The following is a 20,654-nucleotide window of genomic DNA, read 5'->3' as shown; positions in this document are numbered from 1 at the left end:
GCGGCTCGCCGGTTGAGGGTAGGCGCGTGCGCCAGGCGTGCGTGTGAGAGCGCAGGCGCCTTTTGGGAGACCGGGTCTTAGGGGTTGGCTGGGGTCTGGCTGCGCAAGCGGTTTGGGCCGTTGGACCTTGGAGTGGTGTAGGGCTCAGGCGGTGCCCAGGCTCCCCGAGCCCAGCGAGGGTTAGTTCAGCGCCGGGGGCTCGGCAGGCGCCTCTGGGGCGGGCTCCCTCCTCCTCCTCCGCAGTGGGCGGCGTGGAGGGCGGGGGGAGGCGGGAACTCATCGGCCGACCGCGGGTAGGAAAGGGAACCCAAGCGCCCCGAATGGAGGGTTGCCACATAAAATACGGGACGCCCAGTTAAATTTGCATTTCAGAGAACTAAGGCATAACTTTTTAGTACAAGTATAATATAATACAAAGTCGTTCGTTGTTTATCTGAAATGCAAATTTAACTGGGCATACTGTATTTTTATTTGCTGAATTTGGCCGCCCTACCTGGATCGCCCCCACTTTCCCACTAGGCTGGCTGGCTTTCTCCCAGGCATGGGTGAGGGACCTTTTTCTGTTTCTTGTAACAACTTATCCGTGCTTGAGGCAGTTGTTTCTGTGGGAAGGGGCTTTCTTAAATGAAAAAAACAACAACAAAAAACATTGCTTACAACACCTTCGTGAGATGGGTATTATCACCATTTCATGGACAGGAAACATGCCAACCGAGGTAATGAGCTGTCACCTGGGTCCCCCTCATAATACCATGCAGGGTCCATAGATCTGAGACGAACCCTGGATGAGGCCGTACCTTTAGGCCAGAGGTTTTTCACTTAGGGACCACGGTCCTCTTCCCATGCATTATCTTTCTGGAGGAGCAATAAGATAGCCTTTTTTTATCTTACGTTGACAGATGTCAATGTAGTTATTTTTGTCATTAGAGTATATCCCATTGAAGAATATATTGTGTTCCAACCTCAGTTGTAATAATTCTTTTCTCTGTGTGGTTAAGACAACAATGCCAGCTTGATAGGGAATCAGTTTTTTTCCAGTTTTTAGAGATTTGGTCTTTATGATTCCATTTATCTATACACACATACGAGGTTGGGCAATTAAATTCTTGAACTTGTTGCAATGATCTTGCTAACCTTTTTGGATATCAGAGGGATTATTCATTATGAATTTGTACCAACTGGATAAACGGTGAACCAAGTTTACTATTTGGAAGTGCTGAAAAGGGTGCGTGAAAAAAACAAAAACGACCTGAACTTTTCACCTACAATTCATGGCTGTTGCATCACGACAATGTACCAGCTCACATGACACTGTCTGTGAGGGAGTTTTGAGCCAGTAAACAAATAACTGTATTGGAACACCCTTCTACTCACCTGATCTGGCCCCAATGACTTCTTTCTTTACCTGAAAATAAAGGAAATATTGAAAGGAAGACATTTTGATGACGTTCAGGACATCAAGGGTAATGTGAGGACAGCTCTGATGGCCATTCCAGAAAAACAGTTCCAAAATTGCTTTGAAGGGTGGTCTAGGCTCTGGTGTTGGTGCATAGCTTCCCAAGGGGAGTACTTCGAAGGTGACTGTCATGATATTCAGCAATGAGGTCTGTAGCACTTTTTCTAGGATGAGTTCGTGAACTTAATTGCCCGACCTTGTACATACATATTCCTTTCCCCACTGCTGTTGCTAGTACAAAAATGGCATACTATATACAATTTTTGCACCTTGCTTTTTTTCCCTCTTCATACTATGTCCTAGAGATCACTCTTTATTTTTCGAGGTCTTCCTCATTCTCTTTTATACCTTCACAGTCATCCATTGTGTTGCTGTACCTCATCAATCCCTTAATGATGAACATTTGGATGCTATTTCAGTATGGCTACTTCAGATTTTTGCAAGAAAGGATCCTAGAAGTGAGACTGATGGGTCAAAATTGATGTCATTTTCTAGATATTGTGTAATTCCTCTCTATAGGGATTATACTGTTTTATACTCTTCACCACCATAGCATGAGAGAGAGCAGTATTGGGGTCTACAGATGAATCTCAGGAGGTCATTTTTTAAAAATTGAAGTACAGTTGGAATACAATATTATGTTAATTTCAGGTGTATGATGTAGTGACTCAACATTTATATACCTTATAATGTGATCACCACACTAAGTCTAGTGCTCATTTGTCACCGTACAAAGTTATCACAGTATTATTGACTGTGTTTCCTTTCACCTTTTTCACCCATCCCCCCACTCCCCTCCCTCCTGGCAACCATCGGTTTGATCTCTTTATATGAGTGTTTTCGTTTTGTTTTGTTTTTAGATTCCACATATAAGTAAAACCATATGGTTTTTGTCTTTCTGTCTGATTTATTTCAACTTATCATAATACCCTCTAGTCATTGTGTTTAAAATTTTCTCAGAATGTTAGGTGCGTTTGTCCAGGGAGAGGTCTAGACACACTGACATTCTACCCCCTATGATTGCTCATACCTGACATGCTAGGTACTCAGTGTACATATACTGTACTCAGTATATATATATGCAGAAGAGTCTGGATTCCATAAGGGTAATTGGAGGATGATCAATTTTTTCAAAGCATCTGAGATACAGTGGTTGATTCATTTCATTCTTTAAAAAAAAGAAAGTCTGGTGTAAGGTTATTCCTGTCCATCTTCATAACTAACAGGCTGGCACATTACTGAGAGAGTGAAGTAATTCATTCACTTGCCAAGATGGAAAGCCAGCTGTGTCAGCCTTGTGATTAAAACACTCCTTGAGGAGCTAGAGGACCTTGTCTTCTAGTGGGAGGACAGACGTGTGAATACACAAATAATCCTCAGCTGGGGTGACAAGTGCTGTGTGAGCGGCTTGGGGAAGGAGGGACTTGTTTGCATTGCCCAGGAAAGCTCAGGGAATGGAAGGTGATTTACATCTTGGAGGTGAGATACTTTCCAAGCTGAGAGATAGTGAGGCATCATTGTGTGCAAAATTCACAGAGATGGAAACATGCGGGGTGTGATCAGCAGAAGGGCAGGATGTGATACCCATTTTTCAGGTACGTTATGAGGATTAAGTGAGACAGGCGTTGCTTGGCATACAGTCTTCTCACAATCAATAATGATTGTATTCCTTTTCTGACTCTTGGACTTGAGGCCCCTTCCGGATTTTGAAACTGTATTATTTGTAATGACTTCTGTGGAGCCTGTTTGGAAACCATTAGAAGTTTCCTGGGGCCAGCTTGCTTGTGCCATCCCTGATGGGAGCCCATGACTAGTGACAGGGTGTAATGATCTAGTAGCCTCACTGGACTCTACTTTTATGGTGCCTTAATTGAAAATTTCCTGCATTAATACAAAAACATTTATCTTTTAGAACTTAGGAGTTAGAAATGGAGTCAGCATATCTTCAAAAGCACCTTGGGGCTTGTCTAACTCAAGGTCTTGCAGAAGTAGCAAGAATTCGCCCAGTGGATCCAATAGAATATTTAGCATTGTGGCTTTACAAGTATAAGGAAAATGTGACCATGGAGAAACTGGTAAGTATGAATCTTCTTTTAGAAAATTAGAGTAAAATAATTGGTCCAATTTGTCTGCTTTTTTAAAAAAATTCAATGTTATTTCTTTCTGTTATAAAAATAGTATGTTTATTACACAAAAACGTGGACAACATGGAAAAGTAAAAAGAAGAAAATTCCCAAAGAAGACCTCTATTTAGATTTTTAGGTATTTCCTTTAGTCTTTTTTCTACAGATTTCGCTGTAGATTTTTTAAACATAATTATGATCATACTCAATGAATAATTTTAGTTCTGTGCTCTTTATTCAAATAAAGCACATATTTCCCCAAATTATTTATTATACAGTTTTCAAAGGGATAGGCTATAATTTGCTTAACCTTTTCCCCACTGTTGATGATTAAGATGCTTTCAAGATTGTTTTTACAAATGGTTTTATCTCTAATGAGTCATGTGATATTGTTTTTAAACAATACTAGAGAGAAAAAGAAATGGCGGACTTGGAGCGTGAAAGAGAACTTGCTCTGATGGAGCAGGAAATGATGGAGAGACTTAAAGCAGAGGAGCTCATGTTTCAGCAGGTGAGACAAGTAAGAGAGTGCAGAGGTGACTGGAATTAGCAGTATTAACCTCGGTGTGGTACCACCCAAATGTTGAAAAGCTCCCCATCTCTGGTTACTTAGGTATGGTTTCCTTATATTTTCATCTTTATGTATGTCTTCTCTGCTGTAGAAGCAGCAACAGTGAGGTAGGAGGAAAACCCAGAGAGTGTGCTCTCATGGAAGCCAAGGGGAGAGGGTGTCTCCGTGAGACCTCAGAGGTCAACCATATGTGTTGCTGGTTGAGTGAGAGCAGGACTTCAAAGTGCTCGTTCAAGGTCTTCGGTGACTTTGGTGGGAGCAGTATGGGTGGGGTGAGGTAGAGCAGGGGAGAGGGTGAGTTTAGGTCATACTTTCTAGGAGATTTTCAGGGAGGGAGTTTTTTGTTGTTGTTGTTGTTTTTGGTTTTTAATTTTTATTGTGGAATATTGGGGAGCAGTGTGTTTTTCCAGGACCCACCAGTCGCATGGCGCAGCTCAGCTCCAAGTCCAGTCACAGGTTTCAATATTTAGTTGCAGGGGGCGCAGCACACCATCCCATGCGGGAATTGTTGTTGAGAGCTGGTGCTCTAACCAACTGAGCCATCCGGCTGCCCCTCCAAAAGCTCAGCGGCAGCTCGTTGTCTTCAATCTAATTGTGGAGGGCACAGCTCACTGACCCATGTGGGAATCGAACCGGCAACTCTGTTGTTAAGAGCTCGCGCTCTAACCAACTGAGCCATCCAGCTGCCTCAGGAGTTTTTTGTTTTGTTTTGTTTTTTTGTTTAAGGAACAGAGTGGAGGGGGAGTGGTTGATGTTAAGAAATAGAGGGGATGATTTCTAGAGTCAGCTAAAAGGAAATTTTGTCTGGAACATAGTTCGAGCAGGTAGAAGGGCACATCTTTGATTCAAGGAAAGAGGAGAGGATGGCATAGGTACATGTGGGTGTATAGGTTTTTGTGGCACAAAGCTGAAAGTGGTTCTTGTGTGACTGTTTCTTCTTTATGAATGAAGTAGGGACCACAATCATCTTCCAAGAATGAGGTGAGGTAGGAGGTGTGTGGAGAGTGGTGAAGGTTTGAGATGGTGGCTTTGGGGAATGGTAGAGAGTTGACCAGGGAAACAGCATTGCTTGGTTGGTAGCATTGAGTACCCAGATGGAGTTGGAGACCAAGCATTTACAATGTTGCCATCTGATTTGGTTTTGTGATTATGTGATTTTTCTCCACTTAGACCTGGGTATCTGAGTAAAGAAGTGTCAGAGGCAGACCCTTTGACTGAAGTAGGGTTTGGGTAGCAGGATTGGGGAGCTGAAGATGTTGGTAAGAGTTGGGGGGATGGGTCATGGAGGATAAACTTGATAGGGGAAAGTTCCAGAGGGTTTCTGGACCAATTTAATTTATGGAGATTTTCTGAACTAAAGTTAAGTCACCCATGTAGTTCTACCATGTAGAACTTAACTCTAGCATCTTGACTCAAGTCTACACATTTAAAAAAGGGAAAGAAGTCAATTATTTGGGTGTGTGGATAAAAAGTTAAATATCGACATGGCAAATAACTTCTCTACCTTTCTCTATCCATCCTTGATACTGGGGTAGAACATTTAGATGGATGTGACTGTTGAAAACTTTATTGCTTCTGAATCTTCATTTTTCAGTCATTTGACTTATTCTTAAAGGGAAGTTGCAAAGTGTTGAGGTGGGTGTGAAACAGTCACCCCAGCAAGTGTCTGCTGCAGGAGCCCCAACTTTGAGTGAGGGTCTGCCCTTCCTCTTACAGCTCCTATGGCTCGTGTCTGTCCCTGTCTGTCAGAGTCAACAGAACTTCTCAGCAGTTCTCCTTCCCCAAGACAATTACACCACAAATGTGGAGATACTTAACTTTCTTGGACTCATCTACTTGACCTTACTTAGATAAAATTTGGCAATATTAGAAACAAAACATTTATCTAGCTGTATCATCCTGGCCAGTGAAGCAATCCACTATGCATCGAACTCTATTGAGAAGTTCGTAATGATATGATGTAATGATATTCTGCAACAGACTTTATGACCAGTTAAAGAGTGGATTGATGGGCAGAAATAGAGAGAAGGAGAAGGAATATATGGAGAGATGGACCAACCGATAGGAGCGTAAGAGAGAATGAGGCTGAGATGAAGAGAAGCAGAGAGGCCTCTCCGTGACCCCTGAGTCAAGTGAGCTGGGGGTTCAGGACTCTGGTCACTGCAAAAGCAGGTATTCTCGTACAAATTACTTGAAACTCCTTCAAATTTTAGGCAGTCTCCAGCAAGCCCAGGGCCTTGTGAACAGGGTAGTACTTTTAGTTTTATTGCTGTTTTCTACAGAAGAGCTTATGGAAGTAGAAGCTTTTTTGTTTGGTTATTTATTTGAATATCTTTCTAATGATTTTATTTCCTTTAAGTGAAGAAAGGAATTGAGTTTTGAAAATTTCCCAAAAAATGTTAAGAAACAGGTATGTTGACCAATGTGGTTGGTATTTAACAACTGCACTTTGCATTATTGTTGAGAGAGTAGTTATTTCACTTCCTCTACCATTGTCTGAAAATTGATTGATGTTTCTACATTTTATCTACCTACCCGGTCACTTTTATCTTAGTGGGGATAATATAGAAATACGAACGAATTGCCTTTAACAACCCTTTGTGAATCAATATTAATCACTATTATCTCTTTATTTATAAAAATGTGTTATATTTTAATTTTATTAAGATTTTATTGGGGGAGGGGAACAGGACGTTATTGGGAACAGTGTATAATTCCAGGCCTTTTTTCCAAGTCAAGTTGTTGTCCTGTCAATCTTAGTTGTGGAGGGTGCTGCTCAGCTTCAAGTTGTTGTCCTTTCAGTCTTAGTTGTGGAGGGCGCAGCTCAGCTCCAGGTCTAGTTCCCGTTTCTAGTTGCAGAGGGCACAGCCCACCATCCCTTGCGGGACTCGAGGAATTGAACTGGCAACCTTGTGGTTGAGAGCCCGTGCTCCAACCAACTGAGCCATCTGGGAGGCAGCTCAGCTCAAGGTACCCTGTTCAATCTTAGTTGCAGGTGGCGGAGACCACCATCCCTTGCAGGACTCAAGGAGTTGAACCGACAACCTTGTGGTTGAGAGCCCACTGGCCCATGTGGGAATCGAACCGTCAACCCTGTTACTCAGAGCTTGCGCTCTAACCAACTGAGTAACCCAGCCGCCCCAAAATGTGTTACTTTTAAAAATGTGGGCCGGCCGATAGCTCAGGCGGTTGGAGCTCCGTGCTCCTAACTCCGAAGGCTGCCAGTTCGATTCCCACATGGGCCAGTGGGCTCTCAACCACAAGGTTGCCAGTTCGATTCCTCGAGACCCGCAAGGGATGGTAGGCAGCGCTCCCTGCAACTAAGATTGAACACGGCACCTTGAACTGAGCTGCCGCTGAGCTCCTGGATGGCTCAGTTGGTTGGAGCACGTCCTCTCAACCTCAAGGTTGCCAGTTCGATTCCTCGAGTCCCACAAGGGATGGTGGGCAGCCTGCGCTCCCTGCAACTAAGATTGAACACAGCACCTTGAACTGAGCTGCCACTGAGCTCCTGGATGGCTCAGTTGGTTGGAGCGTGTCCTCTCAACCTCAAGGTTGCCGGTTCGACCTCCAGCAAGGGATGGTGGGCTGCACCCCCTGCAACTAGCAATGGCAACTGGACCTGGAGCTGAGCTGCGCCCTCCACAACTAAGATTGAAAGGACAACAACTTGACTTGGAAAAAAGTCCTGGAAATACACACTGTTCCCCAATAAAGTCCTGTTCCCCTTCCCCAATAAAATCTTTTAAAAAATAAATAAATAAAATTAAAAATGTATTTTAAAAATGTAGTTTTAAAATGCTCTTAATGGGATGAGTCTATTAGCTTGTTTATGGTGTGGCACTGGATTGATGGTAAGAAATTATTTTCTAGCTTAGGGGTTGACAAGCTCTTTCTGCAAAGGTAGATATTATAGAGGCAAAATTGAGGATATGATATAGGTATTACGGTAGATATAGCATGTAGATATAACAAGAGAGAAAACAAATTTCCACAAATGTTTTGTTGGTGAAATAAATAATAAGAATTGAATAATTTTATTTATTTTTCGTAATACAGGCTCACTTACTGAGAAGAATTAAATTCTTTTTTTTTAAAGATAAGTTTTCACTTAGTTGGAGTTCAAAGTTAATGTTCCCTACCATCAAAATTGATTGAAAATGTTTGTCTGTTAATGCTGATCTGAAATGAGATTTTATGTTTCATCTTTGAAAACATCTTTTCACATATAGGTGCTGCCAAGAATTGATATGAGTCCTTGTGCATATAAGTTTGGGCATATTCATCTCTTGGAAGGCATTTGTAGAATTCTGTTAGATTTTTCTCTTGATATTTGCCTTATAGCATCTCATTACTTTGTAGATGAATCAATTCCAATTGAAGGTTTATACAAGTTTCTCAATTACATAGTTAAGTGGATTTTGAAATACGGAAATTTCCTTTGCACTTACATTGAGGCCTAAAACACTCTGGAACTATATAAGCTTGAAGACAGATCTACTACAAATTTGTATGGCAAAGGAGATCTAGTTTCTTGCTTGAGTTTTTGATAGCACTGCAAGTGTATAAAGCAGCTTGATTTTGTGATTCAAACAATATTAATTGTTGAAATGATTTTCCTGCAGTTTAAGTTTTACATATACCTGCTGTTTTGCCTTATAATTTTAGGTTGAATTGATTAAAAAAGCATTGTTAAGTCTGCAACAAAAGCTAATTTCCAAAGCCATTTAATGTTTGATGGTAGTGGTTGAGAATGGTTCTTCTCAGTAAGAAAGATTTGTCTTGACCCTGCGCTCAAAAATTCACAATAAAACATCACCACTGTTAAGCCACGAAACTGCTGTGGTTAGCGCAAGTCAGGATTTATTCCGCTTCTATTTTTGAGCAAAATTGACAGAATGATGGTTAACTTCATAAGAGTGAATGAAGGACAATACTGGTTCAATAATACATGATCGATTCAAGTATTTTCTGCAGAGTAACTGCTGTCAAATAATACAGTGAATAGGCTTTAAACACTGTATTTTCACAAGCTTTGTAAATTTGTCCAACTAAGCCTTTTTCTGTTCCATGCATATTTTTATCAGCATTATGTGTAACACATCTTAACAGATTTCACTTCTGGTTGTACTGAATTAGTGTTTCTCAAATTCTTTGAAAATATTTTTGCCTGTAGTTGTCCCAAGAAGAAGACTATTCATAGAGGCTGATTTTTCAGCCACTTCGAACTCAGCATTGACTCCTTGAATAAACAATAACTGAGCAGTGTTGGGAATATTTGTCTACTCATCAAGAGACAAGGAAACCACTCAGAATCGTTTGCCTTGTATTTAATTGACTATTGATGTTGCTCCCAGTGTAATCAATTCTTGGAGCAACTGTTCTTCCCCAAAGGCTGATAATCTTAAATAAGCTTATTTTTTTCTGGACACTGAAATTAAACAGGTTTTAATTAAATCACCATTGGAAAATGTGTTTCTTTGCTTGACTAACAAATGAGCCATTTGGAAACTTGACTTTTGTTGCAGTCTCATTTTCATTTTTAATTTTTGTGAAGAAATTCTGCTGTAATGGAATAATTCTTGTTTTACTTTTTTTTAAATTTTATTTTATTTTATTAAATTTATTGGGGTGACAATTGTTAGTAAAATTACATAGATTTCAGGTGTACAATTCTGTATTATATCATCTATAAATCCCATTGTGTGTTCATCACCCAGAGTCAGTTCTCCTTCCATCACCATATATTTGATCCCCCTTACCCTCATCTCCCACCCGCCACCCCCCACCCCCCTTACCCTCTGGTAACCACTAAATTATTGTCTGTGTCTATGAGTTTCTGTTTCTCATTTGTTTGTCTTGTTCTTTTGTTGTTTTTGGTTTATATACCACCCGTTATGGAAGGCAGTGTGGAGGTTCCCAAAAAATTACGAATAGAATTGCCATATAACCCAGCAATCCCTCTCCTGGGTATCTACCCAAAAAATCTGAAAACATTTATAGATAAAGACACGTGTGCTCCAATGTTCATTGCAGCTTTGTTTACGGTGGCCAAGACATGGAAACAACCAAAATGTCCTTCGATAGATGAATGGATAAAGAAGTTGTGGTATATATACACAATGGAATACTATTCGGCGGTAAGAAAAGATGATATAGGAACATTTGTGACAACATGGATGGATCTTGAGAGTGTAATGCTGAGCGAAATAAGTCAGACAGAAAAAGCAGAGAACCATGTGATGTCACTGATATGTGGTATATAAACCAAAAACATTTTTTTTTTTTTAAATATGTCTGACCGTTGCTTTCATGTGAGTTGAGAATATTGTGATGAGTTCTTAGTCTGGTAATATTGATATTTATTGTATTCTTTTAGTACAGTGTCACTGCTGAATAAACACTATACTTTGCCATTTAATTTGATAATTAAATAATCCATTCTCCACTGTGTCTTAAAAGGCCACCTTCAAAATCCACTTCTTGTTTTGACATGTTGGGTATGCACTGATTAAAAAAAATGAAAAAAAGTCCTCTGCCCATTTTTCAATTGGGTTGTTTGTTTTTTTGTTGTTGAGTTGCATGAGTTCCTTGTATATTCTGGATACTAGCCCCTTATCGGAGGCACTGTTTGCAAAAATCTTCTCCCATTCAGTTGGTGGCCTCTTTATTTTGTCAATGGTTTCTTTTGCTGTGCAGAAGCTTTTAAGTTTCATATAGTCCCATTCGTTTATTTTAGCTTTTACTTCCATTGCCTTTGGAGTCAAGTTCATAAAATGCTCTTTGAACCCAAGGTCCATAAGTTTAGTACCTATGTTTTCTTCTATGCAGTCTAAGTGCCATAGTATAGTGATACTGGGGTGCTCCAAAACTGTTGTAACCATTGCACTGTGGTTGGTGGGGTGCTGAGCAGGGGTGCAAAGTGATGCGAGTGCCACCTATGGTCTCTGTCGCAACTACTCAACTGTGCTGTAGTGCAAAAGCCATCAAGCAATAAAACTTTCTTTATAGACACTAAAATTTGAATTTCACATAATTTTCATTATTATTATTCTTTCATATTTTTCAACGCTTTAAAAATGTGAAAACTGTCCTTAGCTTGGAGGCTGTACAAAAACAGGAGTTGGGTCAGATTTGGCCCACAGAATTTAGTTTGCTGACCCCTATGCTAGTGTGGCATATTTGTTGAGTTGGGACCAAATATATTGTTGATTATCTATGGTTTCAGATAATATACTTAGGGTTTTCTCATCCACTCTCTGTAACCAAAGTTTGGCCTGGTTTGACCCGTCTATGCTTAAGAGAGATTTTATCTGGAAAAAAAAAGACCATTTGTTGCTTCAAGAACAGAGGAAATGACTTGATTTTGTACAAATCGTGCTTTTCTACAATTGGCAATTAAGGAAGCTTCCTTTCTTAGTTTATACTTCAGGAAATATTGTAAAAGCTAAAGTATTAGGTGTCTGTGATCATTAATTTTTGTAAGTTTCTGAAATTAAGGTGAGTGTAAACTTAATTATCCTGGGACATTTCAGAGTGATAGAGTTAATTCCTTGCGATTGATCTGACTCTAACATGACTTATTTATTTCTGAATGTTCAGCAACAGCTGGAGTTGGAAATGCAAGAAAAAGAGAGACAGAGACTAGAAGAATTACAGAGAGCTCAAGAACTTTTGGAAAAGGTAATTTGAAGTTTTATAAATGCCTACTTTTTCTAGCTGTTGTATCATGGGATTCATATTCTAAAGACCTGCCACATGTTAGCTGTGTGACTTAAACAAGTCTTAGAACCTTTTTTAGTCTCAGTTTACCTTTATAAAAATAGGGATAACAGTATAGTGGGGTTTTTTTGGGTTTTTTTTTTAGATTTTTTTATTGGGGAAGGGGAACAGGACTTTATTGGGGAACAGTGTGTGCTTCTAGGACTTTTTTCCAAGTCAAGTTGTTGTCCTTTCAATCTTAGGTGTGGAGGGTTCTGGTTCAGCTTCAAGTTGTTGTCCTTCCAGTCTTAGTTGTGGAGGGTGCAGCTCAGCTCCAGGTCCAGTTGCCGTTGCTAGTTGCAGGGGGTACAGCCCACCATCCCTTGCGGGAGTCGAACCGGCAACCTTGTGGTTGAGAGGACACACTCCAACCAACTGAGTCATCCGGGAGCTCAGCAGCAGCTCAGCTCAAGGTGCCGTGTTCAATTTTAGTTGCAGGGGGCGCTGCTCACCATCCCTTGTGGGAGTCAAGGAATTGAACTGGCAACCTTGTGGTTGAGAGCCCGCGCTCCAACCAACAACTGAGCTATCTGGGAGGCAGCTCAGCTCAAGGTGCCGTGTTCGATCTTAGTTGCAGGGGGCAGAGCCCACCATCCCTTGCGGGACTCGAGGAATTGAACTGGCAACCTTGTGGTTGAGAGCCCACTGGCCCATGTGGGAATCGAACCGGCAGCCTTCGGCGTTAGGAGCACGGAGCTCTAACCGCCTGAGCCACCGGGCCGGCCCAACAGTATAGTGTTGTTAGCAATATCTCACTGGGTTGTTATAAGGATCAAATAAGATCGTGTATGTGAAACTGCTTTGTGAACAGGAAAGTTCTCTGGTGGTGATATTATCAACATTTTAGTTAAGTGGTAACTGTTCCTAATTCTGGTGGTTGATGTTGAGGGTTAAGTTCTTTGTAATGTTGGGGGTATTCTGATCTCTGCAAGAGTCGTGCGTCTCTTTTCTTTATGTTAGATGTATTCTCAACAATAGTTTACATTTTAAAATATGTTATTAATAGAGATTTTTCATGTCTTTCATTAAATAAATAATGCAGTGACTTAAATCAAAATGTCCATCTCCATTGACTGTGTCTGTATAATATCAAGCGTCCAGGTATCAAAAATGTGTATGTCACACAGACCAACTTCTGGACGTCTGAGCTATACTTTTTAACCGGATATTTCATATAGTATGTTTATAGCCAGACCTGTTACGTAAATGTTACTCCTCTATTTATTCCATACTTAAAAATAAAAACAGAAACAAGTTTTATAGACTATATTTATTAGCGGCTTAGATGAGAGTATCATTATATAAAGCAATTTTTAAAACATTGGAAGGGTAAATTGAATAAAAAAGATGAGATTTTTGAAAAGGATAAATTCAAAGCTCTATACATAGTTTTAAAAAATACAGATGCTGATGCTATCTTAGTCTGAGTGTGGTGGGGCACGTGGATCTACATGCATACACAATACAAATCCGCATAAAGACATACCCCCTTTCTCTTCAGTTAAGATTCAGTGATCAAAAATGAAAGAAAAACCAGAATGTATCAAGAAGACAGTGATTAAAATTATTAGAGAATTGGAAGCACTTTTTATCAAGATGCCCTGATAGCTGTATTTGAATGTTTGAAAGTCTATGATTCATAGGAGGGATTGGACTCTGTTTTGTGGCTCCATGAAGGTTATACTCATGTTATTTGCTATCTGCCGGCATCATCAGACTGTGTGACCAGAGCCACAGTAACTACAATAATCCATATTCCTGCTGCCTATCACCCCTCACCTCTCTCCTGCAAAGTACCCCCGTCTTACCCAGTGCTCAGAGGTGAGTCCATGTATGTCCTTTTGCCCTGGCCTTCTTGTAGCTGCAGAGACACAACTTAAACTATCATTTGCCAAAGGAAATTTCTTGGAAGTATCCTGGTTTGAAGAAAGTGTTTTATAACTAAACTGTGAAGGGCTCTGGTACAATTGGGCCTTCCAGACCTTTGGGGGCAAGAGAATCAAATACCACCAGGGCTCTCACCTCTGCTGTTCTCTGGCCCTTAGTTTCACTCTCTGTCACCATGGCATGGTTTGCTGCATATGGGTTAGGGACATGGTTCTTCATGGCTCCTGGGTCTTGTAATGTTGTGGTTCCTACCATCTGAGGGGAGTGGATTCCTTTTTTTGGTTTCAGTTGAGTGAAGCATCTTGAGGAAGGATTCTGACTGGGTTAGTTTGTGTCAAGTATCTATCCGGTGGGTGAGGGAGAGGGTCCTATGAGAACAGCGACATCCCCACTATGGCCATGTGGTGGTGGGCTAAGATGTTACAGGAGAATGGAATGGTCTTGAGAAAACAGTACCACATATGTCCCCTATAATTAGGGTGACTGCATATATGGTCACAAGATCACTCATCTTGGAACAGCCAAAATGAATCAGCTCAGAATCAGTGAGGTCACCCTGCTGCCTTAGGATGAAAAGGTAGAGGCTGTAGCAAGGTTTGGTTGGTTAGAAGGATGTTTTCACAGTCAGAACAAGGCCTCCCATGTTTTCAGAGTACTATCGAGGGCATTGCTTGGGTACTATGAGAAGATTCATGCATTGGCTTGTGACTTGGGCCAGATAAGTTTCTTCAGAAATATTTACGTCTTTCTTGCTATCTATAAACTTCTACTTAACTGCAAGATCTCTTTAAAACCTCTCCTTTAAGCATTCATTGAAAATTTTATTTTGTCACTTTTTACATTTGCTAATAACTTGGCTTGAGGTTTGATGTTTAATAAGCCCCTTTCATTTTTCAAAAAGTTGTATTTAATTGTAAACAAAACATGGTTGTCTTCTGTTAGTATAGACTGTGATCTGCAGTTGATGTTGTTTTTTATCTGCAGTTTTATATTATTTGGATTCAGATTATCACTCCTTCAAGAGTGATAACATTTTCACTGTTAAATTGATTATAGATAGCATTATGTAAAAATAAAGATGCTTGAAAATTAAACAAAATTAAGAGGCAAAGTATATTCAATGCATTTTTCTTTATTTTTATATATTGTAGATGAGAATGAATATGGAAAATACAGCTATGAGTGAAGATACTTCATATTTAGATGTGAGAAGAAAAAGTTATTCTACGTTATGTGAAATAAATGAGTATCCTGGAATATAGAGCTTAATTTTGATACATTAGTAGCTAAATTTTTAATAAGGAGATTATCAAAATTGAAAGGCTAAATATAAATTCTGGTAATAACAAGCCACAAACATGATGTGCTTTAAAAAGCAAAATCTCAAAGTGGATAAAAATCAGATATTCAGTTTGTGTTTGTATCTTTAAAACCAGAATGTTGTGAGATATTGACCACCTGATTACTTACAATGATATATTTTAAATTTCTGAATGTATTTTTTTAGCAAGTTTTAGCATTTATTCCTAGAATTCTCTTGCCATTAACAGATACTGGTTCATTCCTTTAATTAACAATGTTGAATTTTGATGTTGTAATTCAGAAGTTTCTTATCAAAACTAAAAGAAAATTAATGTTGTAATTTTGAAGTCATTTAAAAGTAAAAATGATTTTTCCAATTGTAGGATGCAGCAGCAGACTCAGGCAAGACACTCGCTGAAATCAGTGACCGATACGGGGCACCTAACCTGAGCAGAGTGGAAGAGGTTGACGAATCAATACTATCGGATGTAAGTGTCTTTAGAGAGTGTTTTGTGAAAACCAGGTTTTTTACTTCAGGAAAGCCTAGTGCATACGAGGCCTGGGTTGTCTGGCAAATGGGCCTTTTGTTTCATAGAAAGCAAACTGGTTCCCTTGGCCCTCTGCCCTTCTGTGAATGTGTGCAGCTGGCCACACGGCGAGGGCAGGCACATGTCCGGCTCCTCACAAATGTGTCAGCACTCGTGGGAAAGGAGCTTGGGAGCTCATGCTGATGTAGCAGTGTGCCCTCTTGTGCAGAGGGTGATAGATATATTTTGGAGTTAGGCTTTGAAATTGTCAAAATATGTATTTACAATCATTTGGTGAAACACATAATATTTCATAATATTTCAATCATTTGGTGAAACACATAAATTTTCAATTTGGTTCTTAGTAGCAAACCCTTGAACCAGATAAGTGTCTTAATCAAAGTGCATGCTTTTACAGTATATACGTATATTTGCTTATTTAATAAACATACAGTGTTTTCTACGTGCCAGGCACTGTGCCCGATCCTGTGGTGCATAAAACAGATAGTTAAAATTTGACCTTGGCTAGGGGAGAAACAGATCATTGGACAAGCGATTAATAGTTACTGTTAGAGTGATCAGGGAATTTATTGTCCACACCAGTAAGCTTGGAGAGTGAGAGGAGGAGCTTGGGTAAGCAAGCAGATCAGCAGGCATAAGCAGGACTGTCCTGGCAGACAGGTGCCTTTAGGCACTTAGTCAGTGTGCACTGGCAGGTGGGACAGCCAGCCAAGTTGAGGAACCTAGGTCAGGGAGGGCTTCCGGAAGGAAGTCAGGTACTTGTCATTCATTGGTGGGCCGGGGGCCTGAGAACACAGCAAGTATGAAGACTCAGAGAGTATAAAGCAGTCAGGGATGAGAATAGGCGGGGAGAAGGTAGGGGCCAGTCCATGAAACGACTTGTAATCTGTGCTCAGACATTTAGATTTTATTCTAAAGGCAGTGGAGGCCGATATGATCAGAACTGTATTTTGGAAAGACCATCTGGCTACAGCATATAGAAGAGAGTGGAGTGACAGATTTGAGCAGACTGTTAGGAGGCCATTGTAGGAATCTAGACAGGATAACATTGATGACCTGAAGTCGAAAAATGATGTTTTAAAAGCTGTTCAGGAAGTGGAGCTGGGTGCTAATCAGTCAGTGGGTACATTTTTACTGAATGTCTTGGTATTATGTTTTGGTAATATACAGGGTGCTAGAAAATACCAGTGAGCAAAACAGATTGGGTCCCTGCCCTTTGGGGCCATAGGCTCCCATAGGAAAGGTGCTCTGAGAGGACAGAGAAGGGAAACCTGACCTTGCCTGTATGAGTCTTCCTGAGGAAGTAAAGTTTAAAGAATCAGCCTGAGATAAGCCCAGCAGATGGAGAGAGCAAGATGCTTTCAAGAAACTGAAATAGCCCAGTATTATGGGTGGGTTGTATGGAGCTAGGGGAATAGTGTGGTTCGCAGCTGGAGAAGTGGATAAACCCAGATCACACTGGGTTCTCTACATCCTGTTAGGGGTTTTGGACTTCAGTGCAGTGGGAGTGAGTCATTGAGAGGGTTTATGTAACGATTAAATGTGCGTTTTTAGAAAGTGGAGATTGGATTTGAGTGGGTAGGAGTGGAAACAGGGGACTTAGGAAGTTATTACAGTCATCCAGAGGCAAAATGACCAGAGTGCACACAGCAGAGATGGGGGCGCTGAGTGGATTCCGCTGACTGGGAGGGTAAGGGAGAGAAAGAAATCAAGGCTGATGCCTAGATTTCCGCCTTGGGCAACTGGACTCTACCATTTTTGGTGCTTTACCAATTGTTGAGGAACAATAAGAGAAAGTAGGTTTTATGAAAACGATGGCTTCAGTTGTAGACATGTTGAGTTTCAGATGACTCTGAGATATGCTGGTGAGAATGGCCAAGGTCCAGTTGATATATATGGGTCTGGAGGGTAGAGAGAAGTCCCGCACGCATGGGCATATACGCTAAGCAAAGCCAGGAGAGTGAGGAAGGTGCCTGCAGCGCTGCAGAATGAAGGAGGGGGCTCAGGGTGAAGCCATTAGACAATCCAACGTTTAAGGGTATAGGAAGAGGACCCCTGCAAGAAGGACAAGGACATCAATAAAGGATCGACAGGGAAATGGAAGAAAGGAGGGCCATAAATACACTGAGAACATAGTTATGACTTGGTTGAATTTGGATTTTATTTGAAATAATTTGAAATAATAAAAAAGCTTCATTTACATAATCACATAGAAATCACCTAAACTCTCTTTTCTTCAGCTTGTACGTTTTCACAGTTCTAATTGTATTAAAGCACATTTACTTTTTATTTTGCTTTTAGGTTGCGTTAAACATAGATCAAGACTTGTAGGATCATCCAACCTAAGAACAATAAACTTTTCTGATTGTTTCAAGTTTCAAACTATGAAGTCCCCAATTGTATTTTTTTCTTCCAAACTTAAACTCTTTTTCCCCTCTAAGACAGTTTTATAAATGGGCTTCCAGGGTGGCCTTAAAATACTGTTTTGGAGTCCCTAGTGCAACTGATTATTCGTAGATTCCATTGGGAGAACAGAAGCGAGAGTTTCCCAAAGCAACCACAAGGGGCAAACCTGAGACAAGCTGAAAAGAATGTGTGTGTCTAAGTGCGAACAAGCGTGCCTGAGATGAAAGTGACTGTCTGTGAAAAGTGGAAGACACTGTCACCGTGCAGGGCTTAAGAATATTCAACGTGCTTTAGATATGGCATTTCTTCCTGGGAGTGAACGGCAAAGGTTTCCCCAGTTTGCTGGGAAGTGATCTTTCGTAGTATCACTTAGTCCAGGATAATCAATGGGGCTGGAATGGGTAAGGACACAGACTCATCATTTCCTCTGGAGCAGTCAGTGGGCAAAAGTACTGTGCTACCGTTGGCGGGAAATCGCACTGGGTACAGGCCACGCAGGTGCTGCCTTGAATGGACACTGGGTGGTCTGTGGACCCTGCACTTTTAGCCCCTGGGAAGTTTCAGGTCTAGCCTTGAACTTCAGGGAGAACTTCACTTCCTTTATAAAATTCTCCCAAATCTATATTAGGAGTCTTTTCTGTTCTTTAGGGAAGGGTATAGGCAGGGAAACATAAATGCCAGGAAGAGGCTCCTTTAAAATAAATGCTGTGTTTGGTTATAAACATACCTTTCCTGAGGCAAGAGAACAGAACAGCCTAGTTGCTTAAATGGAAAGACAAAAGGGGGAAAAACATAATGGGAAAAATATTGGTTTCATTAAAAATAAATATTATCTTGTCATATCAGTTCTGTACATTATGAGAAAAAGTCTCAGGTGCCCTGGAGAGATGACTTCTGTGTCAGTGAGGCTACCAGGCACTGTGTCCCCGGTGTGGATGACCGGGCAGGAGTGTCCATGACTCCGCCTCAGCCTTGCCAGGTACCATGGTGCAGGGGTGGGGCAGGAGGGCAGGCTCACAGGGCTCTCCGGCTCAGCATAACCCCTGCCGGACTCCACAGGGTGCAGTCTGCTGTTGGGATTGAACAGCAGGAGTCTCTTGAGTGTTAGCTAGTCATAGGGTGAAGGATTGTGGTTCTGCGGCCGGGGTAGTCTTGTGTGAAGAGCTGCCAGCCAGAGCTAGGCATCAGAGGGAGGAGGAAGAATGGGGTAAAAAAGATAAAACAGGTTCAGTCTCTGCGGGGAGAGCCCTCAACGAAGATCCAGCAAGTGATCAGGGACCAGGGAAATGGGCTGGTGTGTGGGAAGAGGCTCCGTCCAGCGGGAGATGACTCAGAGAGCAGATGCCCACTGCCCGCGGGGCCTGGGGCCAGGTTGTAGCCTGTGGACAGACAGCCACGCTTACTCTGTGTCTAGGCCTTACAGTTTCTTGCCAATGGCAGCAAGACCCATCCAGCAGTAGGAGTGGGGATGGCTCCTATTCCAGCAGACGTTTTGTTGTTAGATGACACCCTGGGCTTGATTGAAGTATTCTAGATTTTTCTGCTAAGCTGGTCTCATGGAAGACAAGGATAATAGAAGAAGAGGAAGAAATGGATGAAAGAATGGAGAGACATAAAGGATCTAAACATAGACAATAAAGCTAGATTTTCTCACTGCAAAAGGTGAGCTGTACCAGATCACCAAAATACGAGAGCAATAAATACACTTTTAGCTGAATCTCACATGAGTGTTAATCTTCCTATTCAGCCAACGCCTAAACTTGGTAGGTACTTCAGGGTCCTAGCTCCCCTCGCTTGGCTTTCTCTTGGCTCTGCCTTGTTCCTCTATTATTGATTTCGCCCTCAGGTGGTTCCTGGTATGGCTAAAATAGCTAATTTACAATTCATTGGTGTTTAGTACGTTCAGAGTTGAATAACCATCACCACAGTTGATCTTAGAACCTCTGACTGTTGTCTCCAATCTCATTTTCAACAAGGATGAGTAATCACCCACAGTACTTATACTGTTGTCATCTTGTTGATTCATTGGTTTATGGATTCATTCATTCTGAATCTATGTCGAAGGGACATCACTAGTTGCCAGGACTGGGCCAGGGTGAAGCAAAGGAGGGATGAAATTTAAGGGCTCACTCAGCAATTCCGCAAACCTGAGAATGCCTGCCTCTCAGAGTTTGCTCCCTCGGCACTCTGTTTGCCTCGAGCTCGTCCTGGCCCTGCTGGTTACTATGGGAATAGAGGACTAAGGCGTGATTTTTACCCCTACAGAGGTTTTTCACAGTTAAGAAGGATAACTTGTGTGCACATATAATAGGGGTCATCATGTGTGAAGAAGTATTAACTGGTACAAATAGGAGCCAGCTTTGTGAAAGGGAAAGCCCTTAGAAGAACCATCAAGGAGAGGTAGGTTTTGAACCTGTGAAACCCATGGGGATGTGGAGAAAACTAGCCAACGAGAGGCCTAGAGCAACTGTTAGGAACTGGATCGCGGCGGCTCCGGCCACCAGCACCCGAGGTCTGGACTTGAGACATGGGGTTGACGTGTGCAAAGACCCATCATGGCCTTTGAGAGCTTTTTACACTTTTCCTTAAGGATGTGGAGG

The 20,654-nt window shown here is 41.3% G+C and overlaps 1 protein-coding gene across 2 annotated transcripts; it reads left to right on the top strand.

Annotated features, from left to right (window-relative positions):
- Window positions 1-51: 51 nt before the first annotated feature.
- On the top strand, window positions 52-18,033 carry DYDC1 (DPY30 domain containing 1). 2 transcript variants are annotated; one of them, XM_019749477.3, is made up of 6 exons: window positions 52-179; window positions 3,369-3,531; window positions 3,989-4,090; window positions 11,753-11,833; window positions 15,484-15,588; window positions 17,950-18,033. In XM_019749477.3, the coding sequence occupies exons 2-6, from the start codon at window positions 3,385-3,387 to the stop codon at window positions 17,977-17,979; spliced, it is 465 nt and encodes a 154-aa protein (XP_019605036.2). In that variant the 5' UTR covers window positions 52-179; window positions 3,369-3,384; the 3' UTR covers window positions 17,980-18,033. The 2 variants fall into 2 exon arrangements, with proteins under 2 accessions (XP_019605036.2, XP_088648222.1); XM_088792096.1 differs by lacking the exon at window positions 52-179 and having other exon boundaries at window positions 3,260-3,531.
- Window positions 18,034-20,654: the final 2,621 nt, after the last annotated feature.

The sequence above is a fragment of the Rhinolophus sinicus genome, chromosome 15 (assembly GCF_057876585.1).
Source record: "Rhinolophus sinicus isolate RSI-liver-muscle chromosome 15, RSI-T2T, whole genome shotgun sequence".
Lineage (NCBI taxonomy): Eukaryota > Metazoa > Chordata > Mammalia > Chiroptera > Rhinolophidae > Rhinolophus > Rhinolophus sinicus.
This window is presented reverse-complemented; position numbering and strand designations above follow the sequence as displayed.